Below are 22,536 nucleotides of genomic sequence, written 5' to 3' on the forward strand. Positions count from 1 at the left end.
CGATGCAGAAAAGTTTACAGGACAGTCTGTCTGCTATAGACTCTACATTGGACTCTGTCGTACAGGATGGATAGAATCACAGAACGTATGGACAAGCAGGTAGAGGATAGATATGGCGGAGCGCAGGGTAACTGAAGTGGAGGGAGTGCAGACCAAAATGGATACTACGCAAAAAACAGATGAGTAGAGCGTTGCAAACCCTGCAGGATAAGGCGGGAGACCTCGAAGCCCGTTCCCGAAAATGTAACATACGAATTACGGACTTAACAGAATCCACACAGGTAGGGAACATGGAACTCTTTGTGAATAAACTGCTGCATACCTTGCTGGGCTCTGACAAGTTTTCTACAATGTTTGTGGTGGAGAGAGCACATCGCTTGCTGGATCTGAGGCCTGCTCCGGGGGCTCCACCGCGACCCATCATCACTAAGCTTCTAAACTACAGGGATCGTGACACAGCCCTGAGGCTATCATGGGACAAACAGTCCTTTCAGTTTGAGGGGTCCGCAATCTCGCTTTACCCGGACTTTACAATCCAAGTGTAGGAGGCTCGCAAGCAATTTGCACCACTCAAGCGGCAGCTGCCGGATCAAAAAATTGACTATGCCATCTTATACCCAGCGAGGTTGAGGTGAACAGGCAGGGGCAAACCAGGATTTTTACAGACCCCAAACTGCTGCAGAAAGCCGTGAAGGTGTGGTCAAAGGAGCGGCGGAGAAGCCCGGAGCACACTAATTTGGAGAGTGCGGTTGAAAGCAGTCTAGATGATCAGGACTAGCACACGACCCTTCCTACCTGGCAGAAGAGATGGAGACATCTGGAAGGACGCTTGATAATGATTGTGATGTGACATAGCATGGGGCGGGCTGAGCACCTTATAGGGGGAACTATCGGAATAATTGAATTGATACCTAATGCAACCGATAGACTTGATGGCAGACGGTACTGGGCAGTTAAACTACCAAAGTTCAGCTACAGCGGGGGAAAGCAACATCCGTCCACTTGTGTGCACCACAACTTGGGTATAACCTCAGTTATTGCGGTAACAGCACTGTTAGATGTGAATTTGTTATGATGTCTTACGGTTTTGTGGGGGGATTTTGCCAATGCACAGTTGGGGGAAGCTTGGCGTGGGAGGGTGGAGGAGGGGAACTGGGACTGATACATTGCAGAGCTTTTAGTGTTGTTAGGTTTGGATGGACAGGAGTAACTTCCTTTCAGCCGTCTAGTCTACAGATAGATGCACAGATACAATGATGTCGGTCGATAGTGCACGTGATTCGGACACACATAGCGAGCTGAGGGTCTTGACTCAGAGGGCCCGATTCACAGACTTAAGATAGACTTAAGACAGAATCCTAACTTAAGTCTGTCTTAAGTCTGTCTTAAGTCTGTCTTAAGACAAAATCCTAACTTCTGTGAATACCAAAAGTAGTAAGTTTAGGATTTTGTCTTAAGTTAGTTCTGTGAATCGGGCCCAGAATGTCTGGGGACTCAACAATCCTAGAATATTAAGGAAGGTCATAGCATACTTGCTGAGACATAAGATAGACATTGCACTGTTACAGGAATCACACCTGCCCTTGAGTAGTAACATGTTCTGCAGCAGGAGTCTACAAGGGACCACACATGGGGCGGGCTTCACTACACATGCGAGAGGGGTGGTTACTTGGGTGAATCCTAAATCTCATCTTAAACTTGTGCCACTTGACTCGGATCAGGAGGGCAGATATGTTATATCACGATGCATAGGGAAGGGATTAGCTCTGATTCTGGTTAATGTCTATGGCCCTAATTATGATAACCCAAGCTTCTATACCTCTCTTACAGAAAGGATGCAAGGATATACAGGGAGACCTCAACTCTGGAGGGGCGATCTTAACTGTGAGCTAAACCCACCTCTAGACAGATCAGGAGGACCGGAACAACGTATTTCTGCGGCGGCCCGCGCTATTGCGGATGCGATGACACAATTAGAGCTAAATGATATTTAGGGACCCGAATCAGGGCGGGTACACACTACTCTGCCTTCCATGACTTGCACACTAGGATAGATTACTGTCTAGCTTCTCAGAATATATACGCACAAGTACATGACTGTATAGTACTCCCTCACACTTACTCAGACCACTCCCCTATACTTTTTGTCGTGGACACCCCAGAGAAACAGATTCCTCCTTTTATCTGGTGCTGCTCCCCATATTCATTGCTGGATACGGCCTTTAGGTCTGAGATTGCCGAGGCGATAGACACCTTCTCTACCTACAATATTGGCTCAGTGGACACTTTCGCAACTGTCTAGAAAGCGTTTAAAGTTTACATTCAGGGGATAGTCATGTCGAAGCACTCTGCGGTACTTCGAGCACTCCGAAAGAAACTATCTGATTTGGAGAGCTCCCTTAAAACACTAGAACGCCAATGGTTAGATGGCGTGAATGACACTGACACAACGACGTTCAAGACGTTTTTAGAAGAATACCATAAAACAGCGGACGCTGAGCTCAAGCACTTAGGTAAATATGCATCAGCATGCACGTACGGTGATGTAGAGCGCCCGGGCGCGGTCCTGGCCGCCCTCCTGAAAAAACGCAGGGAATCTACAGTGGTGTCGGAGATTAGGGGCGCGCAGGGGGAGGTCATAACGGAAGAGACAAAGATAGCTGAGCGGTTCCGACAGTCCTATTCAACATTATATCCCTCCCGAAAAGAGTACATGGAGTCTGAAATGTTAGATTATTTGACTCACTTAAAGTTGCCTTGGCTAACCAATGAACACCGTGAGTACCTAATGCGTCCATTGGAGAAGGAGGAAATAGTCTCAGCCTTAGCGGGGATGAAATCAGGCAGTGCTCCGGGTGTTGATGGGCTCACGGTCACTTTCGACAAGGAATTTAAAGATCTGTTGGTCCCACACTTGGTTACGCTGTTTGAGGAGATGGTTGTAGACGGCATTATGCCACCTTCGATGAGAGATGTGGTCATTGTGGGGATACTAAAGCCGGACAAATCTCCAGCTGACTGTGCTTCGTATCGACCCCTCTCGCTACTAAATGTGGACACCAAGCTTAATGCTAAAATCCTGGGTACTCGACCGACACCGCTTGACCCTTGCCTAGTCGCCCCAGAGCAAGCGGGATTTGTTCCTAGTAGGAACTTGACCTATAATTTGAGAATGGTATCCAGGTCGATACAGCACACCAGTCAGGACGTACAGGCAGTGGCAGTCTTTTTGGACATGGAAAAGGCTTTGATTCGGTTGATTGGCTGTTTATGAGGCACGTTTTGACGAGGATGGGATTGGGAAGTATGTTCCTACAAATAATGGGGGTCTTGTATGACTCACCAACTGCTAGAATAAAAGTCAGCACTTTAGTTACTGACCCAATACACATTACCGGAGGTACATGACAAGGAAGCCCTTTATCCCTGATCTTATACGCAATGGTGGCAAAACCGTTAGCTTGTGCCTTACGGGAATTCCATAACCATAGGGGTATATGTTTCCTGGACTATCAGCTGATAGTTTCCACGTATGCCTATGACACACTGCTCTGTGTTAGAGACCCTGAGAATAACTTGTCTCCTACACTAAGGGAGATAGTGACGTTCGGTGCGATCTCGGGCCAAAGAGTAAACTGGAAAAATCAATAATTTTTCGCCTTACTCCTGCTACTGGACCCTTCACGCTTGCTTATCCGCTGCAGTGGACAACGGACCCCTGTACGATATCTAGGAGTAAAAATACATACTGACTCTGAAGTGGTGTTCGGTGAGAACTATGGGGTGGCTATCAGTAAGCTGGGGGATGAGATAGAGAAATGGATCTGGCTGCCACTGTCACTAGTTGTTTGAATTTCGATCATGGTAATTCTCCCACATTTCTTGTTCCTATTCTCCAATATTCCTATGGTCCTCCCGGGGTCTTTTTTTCGCACACTTACTTCGCTTCTGATCAAACTGGCTTGGGCAAGGGAAAAGGCTAGGGTCAGATGGGATGTACTTTCACTCCCTTTCCGTCTAAGGGGATTGGGGGCCCGGACCTTGACATATATTATAGAGCGGCACAATGTGCACATGTTTCCCAATGGATGCATGGGCTACCAGAAACGCCCCATATCCAGATAGAAAAGGTGGCGGCCTCTCCACTCTCATTACCTGACTATGCCTCAGCTGTGAGAGCTGAGTGAGCATTGGTTTCTGTCTCTTAGACCGGTCTGACTAGACTGTATCCTGCCTGTGTTCAGTGGATTTGGCTGCGTGTTGGACCTGTGTCTGACACTTCCATCAGTTGCGCCGCCGGACATATAAGTGTTCCTTGAGCACTTGAAAGGCCCACGTGTACAGATGTCCACAGCGTATTCCCATGTTGATGACAGCATTTCTAGAGCCTCCAAGGGATGCTTTCGCTCCTGTTGGAAAGGAAATTGGCTCTACTCCAGACGTACATGCATCAGGTTCAGGTGTGCAGGATTCTAATTCTTTCACAGCAACTGCTGTGGGAACCAGAGATGACCATCTTTGCTCATGCAGCTTGATACTGGAAGTTCTGGAGGGATTGCCCCCTGCGGATACGATGTTCAACGATGTTGAGTCTTCAGCGCAGGATTCTTAAACAATCTGGCCTCTCCTGTGCTGGGAACCGTTTGGCAATTTTTTAAACATTTACTAAATTGAAGGTCAAAATTGACTTTATATTATGTTTTCCTTCTCTGCTCTAACTGAGTATAATGACTTTCAAGGTGCACAGTGTAATAGCAACCACATATACAAGTTTAGAGGACCTTTCTGAACGCTTTTTGGGGACAAATGTTTGCCCTTTTATGAACATTGTTTCAGGCTTTTAAAATGCTTTTAGTATGTTTTATTGTAAATGATTTGTATGCCTTTTTAATAGTGTTAGTGTTGTAAAGTGTAAATGAAGAAGACAATACGAGATAAGTGAAGAGTCTTCTTGAATCAGCCATCCACTCTCTGACTCCAACTGTCAACTCACAGCTTCATTCCATGGCAAGCTCCTTTGGAATGTTCAACAGGGTAAGGTTCCTTCTTTGCTGAAAGCATTTTTGAGGCATTCTAGAACAATATTAGTACTAGTTATTTGTACCAGTTTGTACATAATCCAGTGAGAGGTGTAATCAATCAAAACTAACATAGATTTCTTGCACATACCAATATTATTCATCGGTCCAATTATATCCATAGCTATTTTACTCCATGGCTTTTCGGGTACAATCACAGGAGATAAAAGAGACTTGTGTATGCATTTAGATTTGTCAATCTTAGCACAATATAACAGTCCTTTACAATTTGCTCCTCTAAAGAATCCATTCAAGGAAATCAGAAATGTACTCTATTTTCTTTGCAATGCTTCTACCAAGGGGCCCCTCATTAGCTAATTCCATTATTCTCTTTCTTAAATACTCTGGAGGAACTATCTTATAGTTACAACACACCTTGTCCTTCCCAAAAATCCCTGATCTCTTCTGCTACTTTACTACACTTGTTGGGTCAACTCTTGACAATCATTTTCTTGAGCATACTTAAACTAGTGTCCTTCTCCATGCACTGTTTCCATTCTTCTTCAGATAATGCAGGTACACGAATAGCTAATATGGGACTGTCCAACACAATTTTAAATGGAGCCCTGGACAGAAAATCTGCATTTTTATTCTCTCTACCTGGGACATACTCAACAATCAGGCAGAAATTCCCAAGACCCAATATCCATTTGCAAATGCGGGGGGTACTGTACCCATTCCTTTGACACAAAACATAAACTTGAGGGGTTTATGATCAGTGCGACTAGAGAATTTTAAACCCCAGAGGAAAAACTTAAAGTGTTTGACTGCCCAAAAACATGCCAGGGCCTCTTTCTCAACAACCGAGTAATTAGTATCTGCTTTAGTAAGGCATCTGGATGCAAAAGCGCTAATCTTCTCTTCCTTACCATCTTTTGGTAAAAGGGTAGCACCTATGCCTTTGTAAGAAGCATCCATTGTGAGAATGTTTTTTTTTCCTAGGGTCAAAAGTGCCTAAGGCTGGTGAATCAATATTTCTTCCTTTAAGGAATCAACAATCATTTTATGTTCATTTTGCCACAAGAATTATTTGCTATTTTTTAAAAGATCACATAAAAGCTCACATTTGCCAGAAAAATTCTAATGTATTTTGCCATGTATTCCAGCAATCCTAGCAGGAATTTTAATTTGTCTTTATTCTGAGGATAAAGGGCTTCCCTTACTGCGCACAGTAAGCTATATTTAGGTCTAAAACCCTCTTCTGAAATCGTGTGACGTGAATAATCTATTGACTTTACTTTGCTCTGGCACTTGCTACGCTGCACTGTTAACCCAGCATTCATCAATTTTTTGAAAACACACCTAAGGGTTTGGGTGTGAGATTCTACAGAAGGCCTGTATACCAAAATATCATCCTTGAAGCAAAGTGTTGTATTTACATCCTTTAGGATTTGGTTCATTATTTTCTAGAACAGGGCAGCAGCTTATTCCAGCCCTAACAGCATTCTTAGAAACATGTCTGCACCATGAGGTGTAATGAGCGCTGTTAGTGGTCTTGAATCAGGATGGAGGTCCCCTCCGTGGTATGCCATAGAGAGGTCAATTATACTGAAGACATTTGCCTGACCCTTCATACTAAGCATCTTGTTTATGTGTGAAAGAGAAACCTTTCAACCCAGATGTTCTCATTTAGGCTACACAAGTCCACACATAAACAAATGTCTTTTCCATTAGCTTTGGATGCAATAACAATCAGAGTCAACCACTCTGAAGAATCAATAGGTTAAATAATACCTGTGCTTCACAATCTGTTCAAATCCTTTTCCAATGGCTCCTTAATAAGATGTGGCACTGGGTGCGATTTATGCACCACAGACCTGGCTCCTGATTTTAACTTAATCTTGTGCTGGAAATCACGAAGTAGACCCATATTTTCTCCAAATAATTTAGGAAACTTATCACATATCCTTGCTCCATTATTGTCTTCGTCTATTATAAGAATGTGATCCTGGTTATTGGGATCTAGAAATATCCCTAATTCTTTTTGATGTTGCCATCCCAATACATTTTAACCAGATTCAGCAAATTAAATCTTCCCCACGGTTGATCTCTCTTTAAATTCAATGAGCATTCTCTTCATGTCAACCAGAAGAATGTGTTCTTTAGTATAATCTGTAGGAGAGATATCCAGTTTAACCAGCATTACATCATCCCTTACATTCATATTTGAAAAAGCTGAATAATTCAACACGGTGAAAGGCAAACACGAGTCTGCATACATAGTAACTGCATTTTTGTTGAGAAATACTTCACATTTAGGATAAATAAGATTCACATTGGCCACAGAGTCCTTTACTTCGAAAATACATTTCTTTTCATTAGATGCAGCCCAGCTAATTTCTTTAACTTCCCCATTCTCCTACTATCCCATTTCATTGCTGTTAAAATCTCTTTCTCTGCAAAATGTCCCCTTCTATTGTATTTCTTACATGTTACATTTTTTGCTGGACATTGTAAATTATTTGATAAGTGATTACTGCTGCCGCACGTGAAACACTTAAGCTTTCTTTCACCCAGGTTTAGTTTCCTAGGAATCATCTCCTTACTCTTGACTTTAAAGATTTCCCCCTCACCCACACTCTCTTGCACACTAGCAACAACATCTGCGGTACATTTAGGCTCCTTGATACACTTAGCTGTGTGCTCCACAGATTGTGCAATGGAAACTGCTTCTCTCAGGGTAGGATTTTTAGCTAAAAAAATTCTTGTATGCGTATGTTATTCGTGCAATGTATTAGCTGATCCCTGATAAATGAGTCAGTGAGGTTACCAAATTCACATAACTTACTCAAACCACTTCAAGCTGCAATATAATTGGTTATAGATTCTTGTTTCCATTCATTCTGAAAAAAACTTGTGACGTTCCAAAACCACATTTACCTTTTCACCAAAATGTAATTCTACCTTCAACAATGTGGTTGCATAAATATCCACTACTTATTGCTCCCCTTCTCCCTCATTATCTGGTTCTGGCATAGTCTCATAAATCGTACGACCCTGTACACCCAAATTATTTAGCAGGATTTGTTGTTTAAATAGGGCGGTGAATCTTTCACCTCCAATAGCAATTAAATAAGATTCAAACAGTTTTACCCAGTATTTCTAATGCACTTCTGGTTCACCTATCTCATTGAGAAATGATGAAGGCTGGCTCATGCACGCAGCAGCCATCATGATGATAACCAGGATGACAAAAGGATACTACTGAATAAATATGTAAACCACAAATACAAGGTAATATTCAAGTTCAACTATTATAGACTAGGTGGATGAGTATTGCCTCACAAACCTGCCAAAAGATAAAAAGATAAAGTAGCTGTAAATTTAATTGGGATTAACACCGAATGCTTGAAGAAAATCATTTTTTTTTTAAATATTAATATTACGAGTGTCTTTCTCAGTTCCAAGAGCTCTTTGCAGAAACTCTATTGGTAGTTCACTGTACTTGCATGCTGTGGTCCAAATAAATCATAGATTACAACAATAAAACAGCAGTTGCCTAAAGTCTTAGCAAGAGACTCCCAACTGCCAATTAGTTGAAATGCAATTACATTTGCCGAGCACCAGCTGGCACTCGCTGATGTAAACCCCAATAGGATTGAGATGCTGTCACATCTAGGATTTCCTATTGACAATAACTCGATGACTCACAAACACCACTTGCGCTCCAGTTATCTTCCATCGGTGGAAGCACTGAATAACAAGAGTACACAAGCACGAAGAAGATAGATCCATTAGAGATCATGTGCACTTTCGAGAACAAAAACTGAACGTTTTGAGTTCATGGGCACTGTCAGGAATGAAGCGGCTCCTTTATAGATCATGCGCACTGATAGTATGAAGCAGATCCGAAGAGGTACATTGCTCCGACTCCTATTGCACACAACTTAGCTGCATACCACTTCGAGTCACCTCACACATGCACAGCTGAGGCACATGGAAACGTACCAGGAGATAGACGTTCCGATTCCCCACCTAGCTCAGCAATTGCACCTCCAACACAGCCAAATGATAAGTGAGTCGATAATACTTGACTCAAGCTTCAACCAACTCTTCAAATGCGTGGGATCCTATTGTCACAAGTTGTATTTTACCGTATACTGAAGATTATCCACACAAAAATCCCATGCGTGCATCAAAGTCCTTCAAAGCATACATCTGACTTGTAAAAGTCACCAGAGGTATTCCTCAACCACTGTCCTTTGTAAATGGAGAGGCCACACAAAGAGAGATGGTTTAACTGCCCCCTCCACAGCTGATCGTCGCCAGTGTTGTAAAGTGTATATGAAGAAGGCAACACGAGGTAAGTGAAGAGTCTTCTTTAATCAGCCAACCATTCTCCGACTTCAATTGTCAACTGACAGCTTCAACATTCCATGGCAAGCGCCCTTGGAATGTTCAACAGGGTAAGGTTACAGGAGGAATACCAAGTGACAGAAACTAGCATTAATGCAGAGAGGCAAGTTACACAATTACCTACCTGACCCTGTTGACCTTTTGATGAGGAGTGGGTGTCAGGTCTTTTAGGAAAGTCCTGTCATGTATATCCTATTTTACATACATTGTCCCATCCACACGACAATAACGATTCTAAACAGGTGACCTTTTACCTAGTAGCTTGCTCATCTTCGACACGAGGCTCTCGGGATTGTATCATAATCCCTGTACCTGAAGTACACGAACATGTTCTCAGGCACTGTATAATTATTCTGTATAAGGGTCATCACTTTTTTCATCCTTGTCCAACAGCCAGCTGTGCATGATCACATTTGTTTGAAAAAACATTCCTGATTGTTCCCAAAACATTTATGGTTGTTTTCAAAACATATCCATTCTAGAAGAAACCCTGGACTGACCACGTTAGTATAAAAGACCCTCACTCCCCCCCCCTAAAAATTGGAGGAGAATTCCTTCCAAGCTGAAACGGGACCTGCATGCTCAATCTTCGACATGCAGCAGTCTGACATCCCTTGCGGAGTGTCATCCTCAAATCTGAGACGGGGTCCTTCGTTCTCAACCATCAGGCAAGGGGGCTTGTTCTTCCCTACGGGTTTCTTGGCTATCCACATATATACATATACCTGCACATATACAGATCTAGGCTAAGTACACTTAAGCAAATTACTTAGGGCGCACATTTTGGGATATGCAAGTGCTACTGTTTTAATCTGAACTGCTTCTTTTCATCTTATTAGCACTATGGTAGAAACGTATCTACTATTTACTATCTTGGTACTTGCAATCTCTTCGGTATGCTTCTGTCTTCTGATTGCCGCAGCCTGTATGTTTTACACAAGGCTGTCACTGGACTAAGACTTATTAAAACATTCTAATCGCCATCCTGTGTATGTAAATGTAAATGTCATGGTACTTATAGATGGCACTGTCACCAGACGGTCACCTTGCGGTGTCGCCTATTCGGCTTCCTGGCGCTAGTGGCCTGTCACTCAAATCCCAGAGTGCGGCTGCAGCACCGCCCCCACCCCAGCGCGCCTTGTTCTACTTCTCCGACGCAGAGACGCTAATTCCAATCAGGAGTCCTGATTGGAATTAGCGTCGGAGAAGTAGAACGAATAATTTGGGGCCGTGGCATTAGTGGGGCATAGCCCCAACGCCCCCAATGGACGCACCAACACTGTTGCCTAAAGGTTCAGCTTGGAATATACCTATTGGAAAGTGACAAAGAAAAACTTTCCTACGGGTAGTCTGCAGGGTCATAACACAGGCCCCCGCAGTGCGGGGGGACCCCCAGGTAATTTTACTCTGGAGGGGTCCCCATCCACTTCGGAAGCCTTCTCGCAAAGGCTTCAGGAAAAAACACAGCAGCTTCTGCCTGGCTGAAGCCTACTGTGCAGCACAGTGAAACACATAACAACTATGCAAAATGAAACAATGTTGGCAGAGGTGGCCCCCCAAGTAAACAGGCCTCCAAATCTCTTTATGCCAGTGAGGATGGAAATACCTGTAGAGGTCAAGGTGAGAGGGGCAAGACAGTGCAGGGAAGGAGAATGGGAAACAAGAAAAAGCGGGCACTTAAAAGGCACAGGTGAGCGGGAGAGAGAGCGAAGAGAGAGCGAGAGAAGTGCAAGAATGAGTGTGAGGTAGTATAGAACAGGCTCCAGAGAGAGGTGGAAAGGTGGGAGAGGTGAGAAAAAGACAGATGAGAGAAGAGACAGGTGTGAGACAGAAATAGACGCAAGACAGCTGCCAGAGAATTAGAGTAGAGGGGTGATAAAGAAGCAGGCAGGTGAGAAAGGAATAGGCTAGAGAGAAAGGGAAGAGACAGGTGTGTGAGCGATAGGCAGATGAAACACCATGACGAGCGATAGAGGGGTGGCCAGTTAAAAAGGTAAAAAAGAGACTGCGGGAAGAAAAGTAATAGCTGAGAGAGAGAAAGAGAGACAAAGTGAGAGGAATGGGGTTGGTAAAGAGACAGCCATGTTATAAAGGACAACTGAGGATAAATGTGTGGAGGAGACAGATGCGAGAGAGAGAGAGCAGACAAGCGAGAGACAGTTATTGAGATAAGGGGAGAGAAGTGATAGAGCTAGAACAGTAAGAAAGAAAGACAGTTGAGAAAGAGACAGTAGGTTGGAAGGGAGATAAATTAAACACAGATAAGAGGTATGGAAGGAGAGATTTGTGTGAGAAGTGAAAGACAGAGGCATATGGGAAAGAGACAGCTTAAAGGACAGACAGACGGGGGCATGGGCGAGGGAGAAGGGCTGGGAGGGGAAGACAGGTGAGCGAGATAAGTGAGTGATTAAGAGAGAAAAGTGAAAAAAAGGACTGAAGAGTAGAAGAGACAGAAAGAGATAGGGAGGAGACAGGCATTCGATAGAGAAGAAGAGAGGTGAAAGTCAACTGAGAGAGGTAAAAAGGGTTGCAGATGAGAGAGGTTATAGAGAGACAGCCAAGAAAGCAATAGCAATATCCTTGAGAGAGCATTAGTAGTCACAAAAGAGACGGATGATAAAGAGACGTACAGGTTAGAGAGAGCTATGTGAGAAACGGACAAGCTAAAAGAGGAAATTAAGTGACAGACAGGTGAGAATAGGGCAGCAGAGAGCGAGAAGGAGGGGTGAAGTGATGGTGGACATGAGCAACAGACATGTAACAAAGAGACAGTGGGGAGAGAGAGTAGGCTAAATTAAGAGACAGATATAGATGAGAAAGACCTAAGAGAGGGTGGGGAGATAGGAGAGAGCATGGCGATATAGAGACAGGTTAGGAAGAGAGCAGAAGGGGAAAGCAAGTTGATAAAGGGACAGACATGATATAAAGAGACAGGCATAGATAAAAGGTAGAAAATAAGTCATTAAATGATAATTATGTGAATGAGAGATAGCTGAGAAAGAGTGAAAGAGGTAATTAAGAGACATATATAATCAAGAAATAACTGAACGGAAAAGGTAGTGGTGATGTTAAAGAGACATGAGAAAGAGAGGGAGAGGTGAGAGAGGAAAACATGTGACACAGAAACAAGTAATGTGGAAGTAAGAAAAGACAAACAACCCAGTGGAAGAGAGATCACAAACAAAGCATGGAAGAGAGGGCAGAGGAGAGGGGTGTGATAAAAGACATAGAAAGGGAGTAAAGAACCATAGGACAGGGAAAATGTGAAGGAGAGAGTAAAAGGAGGAGGCCACATGAGGTAGAATATTAGTAGGAGAATATACAGATGGGTAGAATATCTATGGTAAGGGAAAACCTGCAGAGGAGTACAACGCAAAGGAGAAAAGTGAACATGTCCTATTACAATAGATTAACATTCTGGTGTTCTATTATGGAGAATGTGCATGTATGTATGTAGAGTGTTGGCCACTGTACAAAGAACAGCATTACCCGGTAGAGCAGTAACTCATCCTTAGGTATACATTTTCTAGAAATGGCTGGTTTTAAACAGGTTCTCAGTTTCCTAGTTTTCAGAAGGCAAAATGTAACATAGGAAAACCAAAAAGATGGCAAAGAAGGCTCCACTGGAATGACTTTTACAGTATCTCAGCAAAATAGGTCTCATTGAAGCTGAACATCGCAAATGTCTTACAAAATAAAATGTTAACCCTCATAAATGCAGCCTTTTTCGTTGAGCCCAAGAATGGAACAAGATTTCGAGTGCCGATAATTTTCGTTTTTTTAGTCTAAATTGTCGTTCTCTGCCAAAACACAAAATGGATATTTTTAACCTTCTCTGGGACGATCAGCCTGATGCTCTTTTCCTGACAGAAACGTGGCTACACGATAGTGCTGGCCCTGATATCGCCACTGCACTCCATACAAATTATGCCATTGTAAGGAAAGACAGAGCTATGAAAATAGGAGTTGGTATAGCTATCACCTTTAAAAATCACCTAAAATGTAGTTTTGACCCTGCAAACATCCCTGACTGTGAAGAAGCTATTTTCAAATTAACATTGACATCTAATTTCACCTTATCTGGTATGTTGATTTACAGGCCCCCAGGAAATTCTACACAATGGGCTGACACCCTAACAAATTATGTCACCCCATTCCACCTAGGTTCAAGAAACTTCTCTCTTATCGGGGATTTCAATCTTCATTTAGAAGACCTTTCAAATACTACTTGCACTAATTTGATTGATGATCTGTCTGCTATAAACATCAAGCTTTGTAATTCCGGTCCTACTCACAAAGCGGGACACTTATTGGACCCCATTTTTTCTAGTATAACAGAACTGGTATGTTACCCCGCAACTCCTTTATGCTGGTCCGATCATTTTCTAGTAAAATTCACTATTGAACTATCTGCCCCATCAGCGTCTCTTTCTTTGTCACAAACCACATCCAGGAAAAACTGGAAAAAGCTTGATCTTTCACACTTTAATAAAGCACTCTACTTTAATCCTCCCCCGAGGGGTTTAAATATGGAAAGTGCATCTAAGTCTACTCAAATCTGTCTTTCTGATGCCGCTGACTCATGCCTGCCTACACCACACATAAAACTTAAAAAGCATCGTCCTCCTGCCCCGTGGTTTAACGACGTACTAAAAATTGAAAAGTCAAAATGCAAAGCACTGGAGAGACAATGGTGAAAAAACTATGCACCTGAGAAGAAGGCTATATATACTAAAACAAGAAACATTTATCATACTTCTTGCATAAAATCTAAAGCCTTTTATGTCTGCGAATCTATGCAAGCAGCAACCAATAAATCCAAAACATTGTTTAATATGGTTAAGGAACTAGCAGGTTCCCAAACAGTTGCACCTCCCCAACCTCTTAACGAACAACAGTGCGATAATCTCGCTCAATTTTTCGTAGGTAAAATTGATAAACTAATCAAGGAAAGGTATATCTCAAATCCGCTAACCACGAACCATGAAGAAATGGAAAATGTCCTGCTCCTATTGTCACCTTAGATTGTTGGCCTCCCATTAAAATGGAGGAACTGAAGACTATTCTCAATAGTATTAAATCAGGATCACCCATGGATCCAGTACCAATTAATATCTTAAAACAATTGGATTCTTCGCATTGGGAAGTAATTCTTCGCATCCTTAACACTTACTTTTCACAATCCACGGTACCTGCTCTTTGGAAGCACGCAATGGTAAACCCTTTGCTAAAAAAAAACAACAGCCGACCCCGAAGTACCATCCAACTACAGACCCATCTCTCTTCTACCAGCGTTTTCTAAAATCTTAGAAAGACATGTCCATTCCTTGCTTACAGACTTTGCAGAAACCAACAACTGTCTTCACCCCTCTCAATCTGGTTTTAGAGCGGGCTACTCCAACGAAACAGCACTTCTAGGAGTTACCGAAAAGATCCGTAGACTCCTCGACGATGGTCAAACAGTTGCTCTTATCTTACTGGACCTGAGTGCGGCTTTTGATACCATCTCGCACAAAAAGCTGAAAAACACCCTGAAAAATATTGGTGTATGTGGCGCAGCCCTTAAATGGATTGGCTCGTTTTTGGAAAATCGCACTTTCCAAATTATGTCAACATCTGCCTGTTCTAAAAATTTTGCGGCACCACATGGAGTACCCCAAGGCTCGATTCTTAGTCCCTTGTTTTTTAATCTTTATGTTAAACCCTTAGCAGACACAGCAAACAAAGAAGATCTCACCCTCATGACCTATGCAGATGATTCTCAAATCATCTTCTCTCTCCGATTCCAGTTCATTTGCTCCCTCCAACCTCAAACTTGGTCTTATTGATATCTTTGATTGGATGACTGCTAACCAACTAAAACTAAACGGAGATAAGACAGAGGTTCTTGTCCTAGGACAAAAAAAAGAATTCTAGAATCCTTCCCATTGGCCTAACGAAATGGGAACTCTTCCAGTCCCGACTAGTCATGTTCGCAACCTTGGGGTGATTGTGGATAGTACCCTATCTATGAACCAACAAACTGGCAAAGTAGCAGCCCTGTGTTTTACTATTCTAAAATGGCTGAATAAAATTCTGTGGATGCTACCTGTTTCGACCCAAAAGACCTTAGTCAATGCGCTTATAACATCTCGACTTGACTACGGAAACATCTTATATCTTGGGTCAAACAAGGCCGTGGTACGCAGATTGCAGTTGATACAGAACTCTGCGGCCAGACTGCTTTGCAAGGTTCCCAAAACAGCTAGCATCTCTAGCCATCTACGAGACCTACATTGGCTCAGGGTGGAGAATCGCATCAAATTCAAAGCCCTGAGCTATATGTTTAAAATAAAAGCTGGTACCACTCCCAAATACCTCCAAGCACTAGTGCATCCTTATGTACCTACTCGTCTTTTAAGATCCCAAACTGCTGCTAAGTTATGTGTGCTGAGGTTTAACCTGTCCAGAGTAGGTGGAAGATCTTTTTCATACTTAGGTCCTTCCATCTGGAACACTCTTCCCACCTCTATGCGGAATGAAACTAACTATGTACGTTTCCGAAAAAACGTGAAGACCTGGCCATTTGACCAATAAAGTCTACGCTCAGGCTGATGCTTCTGCTGTTTTTGTTGCCCCGTCTTGGCGCCGGGAAACCCTTTTTGGTTACTGAACCAGAATGGACTACAAAGTCAATAGCATTTTTCATTAACTGAAGAGTGTAGAGGTGCTTTCAGCATACCGTCTAGCAAGTGACAAGGATCTCTTACAGGGAAGCACTTCAGCTCAGGTATCGATTTTGACAGTCCATCCTACAATTTTTTCACATACATAGCTGAATTATTGCAAATACAAACAATATCACTCCAATCTTTATTGAACTTGAAATAATAACACCACATATTTAGACCAAAGACCACAAAACTGAAAAAAGCAGAAGGAAGAAGAGACAATGTTTTAGTGACATCCCTGAACAACAAAACTCGAGCAGAATAATGTTAGCCCAGTCTTTCTTGATGCTACCTTGTATAACAAAGTTACATTGTATTGGCCCCTTCAGGAAGAAATAAAAATGTCTCTTTCACTCATCTTATTCTTTCTTTGAATGGCACTTAGTTTGTGGTTGCAAAGGTGTTTTGTCAGTGTTTATATGTTTAAACCAGTGAGGGCTATTTTCCTTTTGGTGGGGTTTTATCAGTTATTATAGGTTTAAACCTAAAACCAGATAGCCTAAGTATAATATAACTTTTGCCTTTACCTGTTCCTAAAGCGCTGCAGATGCTTCCTAGAGCAAGACCTGTTTGCCTCAAATTCTCTCTCCCTCCATCTTCTTTCTGCTGTTCTACACATCTGTCTTTGGTGATCAAGGGACAAACTAAACCAGGGTTTAGAATTATGCCTATCAGATAGACTGGCTGTCTCAGACAGAGGCACCAACATCTTCAAACACGTGATTATGGTTTAATAAAAAGCCTTAAGGTTTCTGGCTACCATGTCCCTAAATCCTGAAACAAAGTATTGAGCTTGTCAGTGCTTGGTGCTTAGTGCTTTGTGTGTGTGCACTACATAAGCTTCCTGATTGAATGATTTTCATTCTTGTATCAATTTGTTTGCTTGTCGTCTCTGCCAGTTCCTCACTTAAATAAAAGATCTTTTTAGATATGCTGATTTCCTCTCTGCCAGCACCAGCACTGCATACACTAAGAACATTAGTAATGTGTCTAAGATACCTCTCTGTCGTGTATTAGTGATATATATACTTCCCAGGTTACCAACCATCTGGTTGATGCCATTTAGTGTGTGCAGCCTATAGGCCTTTTTTCACTTGAGGTACATCACAGTCTCAATCCACAGCCTGAAAATGTGTGTAATCTGGGAATAGTTCTGCTGAAATTGTCTATAGGTTGTGAGGTTCTGAAAGTCCCTGCACAGGTGATAGGTGAGGGACATAGATTGCATGTAGTTGAGCAAGGCCCCTTCATCGCACCTTGCAAGCTTTCGTTACGCCACTGGTAGTCTGTAAATGCACAGTAAGCAAAAAAATGATGAGTAAGGAGGCATTCCAGAGTAAATACAAGTTATTGAGAATGATTCAATCATTCTATACATCACATTTTATTCCTCTCACTGGCCCATTGAGATCCAAGGAAAAATTGAGAACCCAGAACACTGCAGATATACTCAGCAGACCGTCAGGATACACACATAACTGGGTAGTAGATCTATCAGTGTTGGACAGCACTTAATGGCGTCATCCTACTATAGTTTTGTTGAAACAGAGAAATCAGAAAATACCTTAACTTTATCTCAAGGTACTCACAGCCTCAGGATAATGCTCTCTCTATCAGTTTTTTAGGGATATTTGCATCCACATTCCCATGACTCTAATGATATCAATGGTTGGTTCCGATAATACATTAGCCAGATAAGCATAGCTCCCACATAGGTACTCTGGTGGAACAGTTCTCATCTCATGAACATCCTAGTGATACCAACCTAAAATGCCTAGGCCAGTACACTTACCATTACAAGTTTCCTACATAGAAAGTGCCAACTATCCATAACTATTCTATATTCTACGTGACTTTTTAGATGGTGACAAACAAGTGTACCTATCACTTGCACCCTGTCTTCTGCTTGGATTGTGTATGGTCTTAACTCGGGTAATGCACCTGCCTTTTTAACCCTTTGCATACTACTTTTAAATATTTCACCCTCAAGGTCCCAGCTAGATTCAATCAATCAGGGGTTTATAAAGTGCACTACTCTCCTGTGAGGGTCCCAAGGAGCTGGGGGGGGGGCAGCTCTGGATCAGTCTTGAGGTCCTTCCTGAAGGTGTGCAAGGTTGGCGAGTGTCTGATATTCACAGGGAGCTTGTTCCAGGTCTTGGCTGCGATGTTGGAGAAAGCTATCCCGCCCTTTCTGTTTCTGCGGATGCGGGGGACCTCTGCCAGGGCGAGGTCGGCGGAGCGATGGCTTCTCTTGGGTACGTGGAAGGATACTCTCTCGTTGAGGTATTTGGGTCCGATGTTGTAGAGGGATTTGTAGGCATGGGTGAAGAGTTTGAACTTGACCCTTTTCTCGACGGGGAGCCAGTGGAGGTCGTGGAGGTGTTGGGTCATCATGTGTTCATGATGCAGACTTCCAAGGACGAGTCTGGCAGCAGCATTCTGGATGGTCTGGAGACTGCGTAGTAGGGTTTTATTGATTCCGGCATACAAGGTGTTGCCGTAGTCCAATCTGCTGCTTATGAGTGCGTGGGTGACGTTCTTTCTGCAGTCAGGGGGCTCCACTTGAAGGTTTGTAGAGGATGCATAGGCAGTAGAAGCTGGTGGAGGCAACGGCGTTGATCTGTCGGTTCATGGAGAGGGAGGAGTCAATGATGATGCTGAGGTTGCGTGTGTGTCCAGTAGGAGTGGGTGGATTTCCGAGGGCGGAGGGCCACCAGGTGTTGTGCCAGGTAGAGTTACAGGATCCAAGCTTGAGGACTTTGGTTTTTTCTGAGTTGAGCTTCAAGCAGCTGCCTTTCATCCAGGCTGCTATTTTCAATATTCCTTCCTGGAAGCAGAGTCTGGTGTCTTTGGGGTTCTTCGTGATTGAGAGTTTGCGCTGGGTGTCGTTGGCGTAGCATACAATGCTGAGCCCATGCTGTCTGGCGATGGCGGCGAGGGGGGCCATGTAGACGTTGAAGAGCGTGGGGCTGAGAGATGAGCCTTGGGGTACTCCGCAGTTGATATTGGTGGGTTCGGAGAGGAAGGGAGGGAGTCTGATCCTCTGGGTTCTGCCGGAGAGAAAGGATTGGATCCAGTCGAGGGAGGTTCCTTGTATCCCTGCGTCATGAAATCCGGCTGCAAGAGTGCGATGAGAAACGGTGTCAAAGCCTGCGGAGAGGTCTAGGAGGGAGAGGGCTGCGGTGTGTCCTTGGTCAAGTAGCAGGTGGATGTCGTCTGTGGCGGTGCGGAGAGCGGTCTTGGTGCTGTGGTTGCTGCAGAATCCAGACTGGGAGGCGTCTAGGATGGAGTTCTCTTCGATGAAGGTGGTCAGCTGGGCGTTCACTAGTCGCTCAGTGACTTTCGCCATGAAAGGGAGGAAAGAGATGGGCTGGTAGTTTTTCAGGTCAGTAGGGTCGGCCGTGAATTTCTTAAGGAGTGGTTTTACCTCTGCCCGTTTCCAGTCATCTGGGAAGGTGCAGGACATGAGGGAGGCAGTGATGGTCTGTCCTAGTTCGGGTGTGATGGCTGCGGCGGCCCTGTGGAATATGTGCAGAGGGAAGGGGTCCATAGGAGCTCCCGAGTGGGTCAGCGAAAAAAGAGTCTATCAGGGGATGACGTTTACATCCCTACTTTCATTTTACACTGTGTGGCCAACCCGAGAAGAAAGGAATTGTATTTGTAAGCCTGAAGAAGGTGGTGGATCACACTATACCACTGAAACACGTCGCTTTGTGTTGAGAACACACCCAAGCAATACTGGGTTTGATTAGGAGAAAAGAACACTGTTAAACATCGAACTAGGGTTATCAATTTTATCATTCTTTATGTATTTCGGCTGCTCACTGGAATTATCATGTTGTTTATGTCTTTGTTACTTGTCACATTCTCCCAGGTGTTTATGTATGACATGTTTTTAACCCATGTGTATTGATTATGCATATGTTTTTTAACCTTTTTTTATATATCTTGAATTTATATGGATCCTAATAATAAAAATATAATATAGTATTTACATAATTTGTTTGGTTTCTATTCAGTGTTGGTAATTGGGCCGTGAGTGGATGTTAGAAGTATGTTTCTGTATGCTTTAAAGGAGCCCATAGGAATCTTGTTTTTGACAGTAGTGGTTTTACCTCTGCCCGTTTCCAGTCATCTGGGAAGATGCCGGACATGAGGGAGGCGTTGATGGTCCATCCTAGCTCAGGTGCGATGGCGGCCCTGTGGAATATGTGCGGAGGGAAGGGGTCCATAGGGGCTCCCGAGTGGGTCTTCTGCATGATAGCTGTGGTGTGTCTTGGGTGGGTGGGTCTTGGAGGAGGGTGGTGATAAGGAGCTCTTCTGAGACCTTGCTCCAGTCTGTGGCTGTTGCGGCGGTGGGTTGGGTGCCGTGTTGGTGTTGAAAGTAAAATGGACGCAGTGGTGGTCAGTCCGTGGTGTGGCTGAACCGGCCTCCTGCTACCACTGTAGGCCTACTGCAGACTCCATACATGGTCAACGCTCATAAGGTTTATTTTCGGAGCCCAACTTCGTTTTGTGGTTCCTTTCAAAATACTGTTGACTTCAGTGGCATGCCAGCAGTTCAGCACAGCTTTTTGAGTCTGGGTCCTCAAGATTAGGAATGCGTACTTGAAAATAATCCAGTGCAGCTCTGTGTAGCATCCCCAACAACCAGCAAACCCAACAACATAACCAGCTTCATCCCCTCAACCTCAAGTCTTTCTTCCGCAGTCCCAGGTAAGCATAAAAAAACTTGATTAACACCTTAGAGTAACTTATCACCATCACTTCTTTAACCCAGATTGCCATTTAGTTAACAGATGCCGTTCCATATGAGGATGCCACCTATTTCTTCCTTATGCCTTAAATCCAACGTGTGTAAATTGGTTTTAAATACGATTAACTTTAACAAACAACAAGAATCTGTCTTTTTTGTCACTTTTAATAACTTTGTTTTTATTTAATAGAATGTTAACTCAAGATTTTAAACTAAAATGTCTTTTATTTGTGTTGCTGTCGAATGATCTTGTTTCTGCACGACTGGGGATAAGCAGTTTATCTCTCTCTTTGCAGGTACAGCGCCATGCCCGAAGGGATGAAGGTCAGAGCGTATGTAATCTGGCATAAAAAGTGGCAAGAGTTTGTGAAGGAGTTAAGCAATCACCACTTCAGGAAAGAAGCTGTAAAGTGCAATTCTCGACGCCAAGGATAGCTCTGATTCTGTTAATAAAAATAGGCAATTTTGAATGGACCTAACTTTTATATGTATCTCAAAAATATGTGTGGCACAATGCATTTCAGTGGGAAATTGAAGCTAGAATTTTTGATCCCAAAATGTTCCTGGTTTCATATTTCCACTGCTGACATCAGTTGTGGCTGCTGCCTGGAAGCTGCAGTGATGAATTCGTTTTTTTGTAAAAAACACACTTACCTCCCAGCTGACCGGCTGCTGCCGCCTCTCCTGCATCCTCTTCCTGGCTTCTTGTGAGAAACAGTAAGCAGGAAGCACCAGTGCTCCCACGCTTCCCGCAACCAATCACAACATTCAGCGTTGTGATTGGTCTGAACGCCGTGACACGGCGATCAGCCAGGGGCTGGAGGTGTGGGCATGTTCTCCATGAAAAACAGGGAAAGTGCACATGACTGTTTTGGGGGGCCCAAGAGGGCCGACCAACCAGTCATTGCAAAATTAGGCATGTTCTACCACTAGTCCACTGCTCTGCAGCCCACCCCACTACTCATGCAATTTGCCACAGCAGGAGGAAAAAATAGAATGCTAATAACATAACTTTATTATCATTTTATTTTTCCTTTCTTTTGCTGCTTCATGGCAGTGGGGCGATGCTCCTCAACTTTAGCAGTGGAGCCGCCACTGACTGACAAGTATGAGGCCTAGGACTAACCACCCCAAGAAGAATCCATGGCCTTGCTTCAATTCCATTAGCCATTGAAAGAACATAATCCCTGGTCAAAAATAATATAAAAAATACAATGTAAAAAAAAAGTTGTAATCAAAAGACCTATGAAAACAAGGAATCAATAATAAAATTATCAATGAGGAAAACGTGTTCGGTGCTAAAGCATGACAAACAGAGTAGCATATTCGTAGATTGGTGTATTACAATGTAATATTGGGTATACAACCCTATCAAACATTATCACAATTATTATGTTTCATAAAATTAACAAGAAGGTAGCATAAACCCATTTTGAACAACAGATTTCCAGCTCTTGCCGGCCCTGCTCCGACTGTGCCGGCCCTTGTTTTTTTAGTATTAATATGCTTAGACACATGGGGGCAGATTTACAAGCCCCTTATCACCACCACAATGTCACTTTCAGTGATTTTGTGGTGGCGATAGGGGCCTAGCCTTATTTACAAAGCAGCGTTAAGCCACTTAATGTGGCTTAAC

General features: G+C 43.3%; 1 protein-coding gene across 2 annotated transcripts in view; it reads left to right on the forward strand.

The window, feature by feature from the left end:
* Nucleotides 1–22,085, forward strand: part of LOC144808646 (adenosine deaminase 2-like) — a 367,765-nt gene extending 345,680 nt beyond the window's left edge. For both annotated transcript variants that reach the window (XM_078673651.1, XM_078673652.1), the window contains one exon: nt 21,197–22,085. In XM_078673651.1, coding sequence (XP_078529777.1) covers nt 21,197–21,335 — 139 coding nt within the window. In that variant the 3' untranslated portion in view covers nt 21,336–22,085. The remainder of the gene's footprint in view (nt 1–21,196) is intronic.
* Nucleotides 22,086–22,536: the final 451 nt, after the last annotated feature.

This window comes from Lissotriton helveticus, chromosome 1_1 (assembly GCF_964261635.1).
Source record: "Lissotriton helveticus chromosome 1_1, aLisHel1.1, whole genome shotgun sequence".
Lineage (NCBI taxonomy): Eukaryota > Metazoa > Chordata > Amphibia > Caudata > Salamandridae > Lissotriton > Lissotriton helveticus.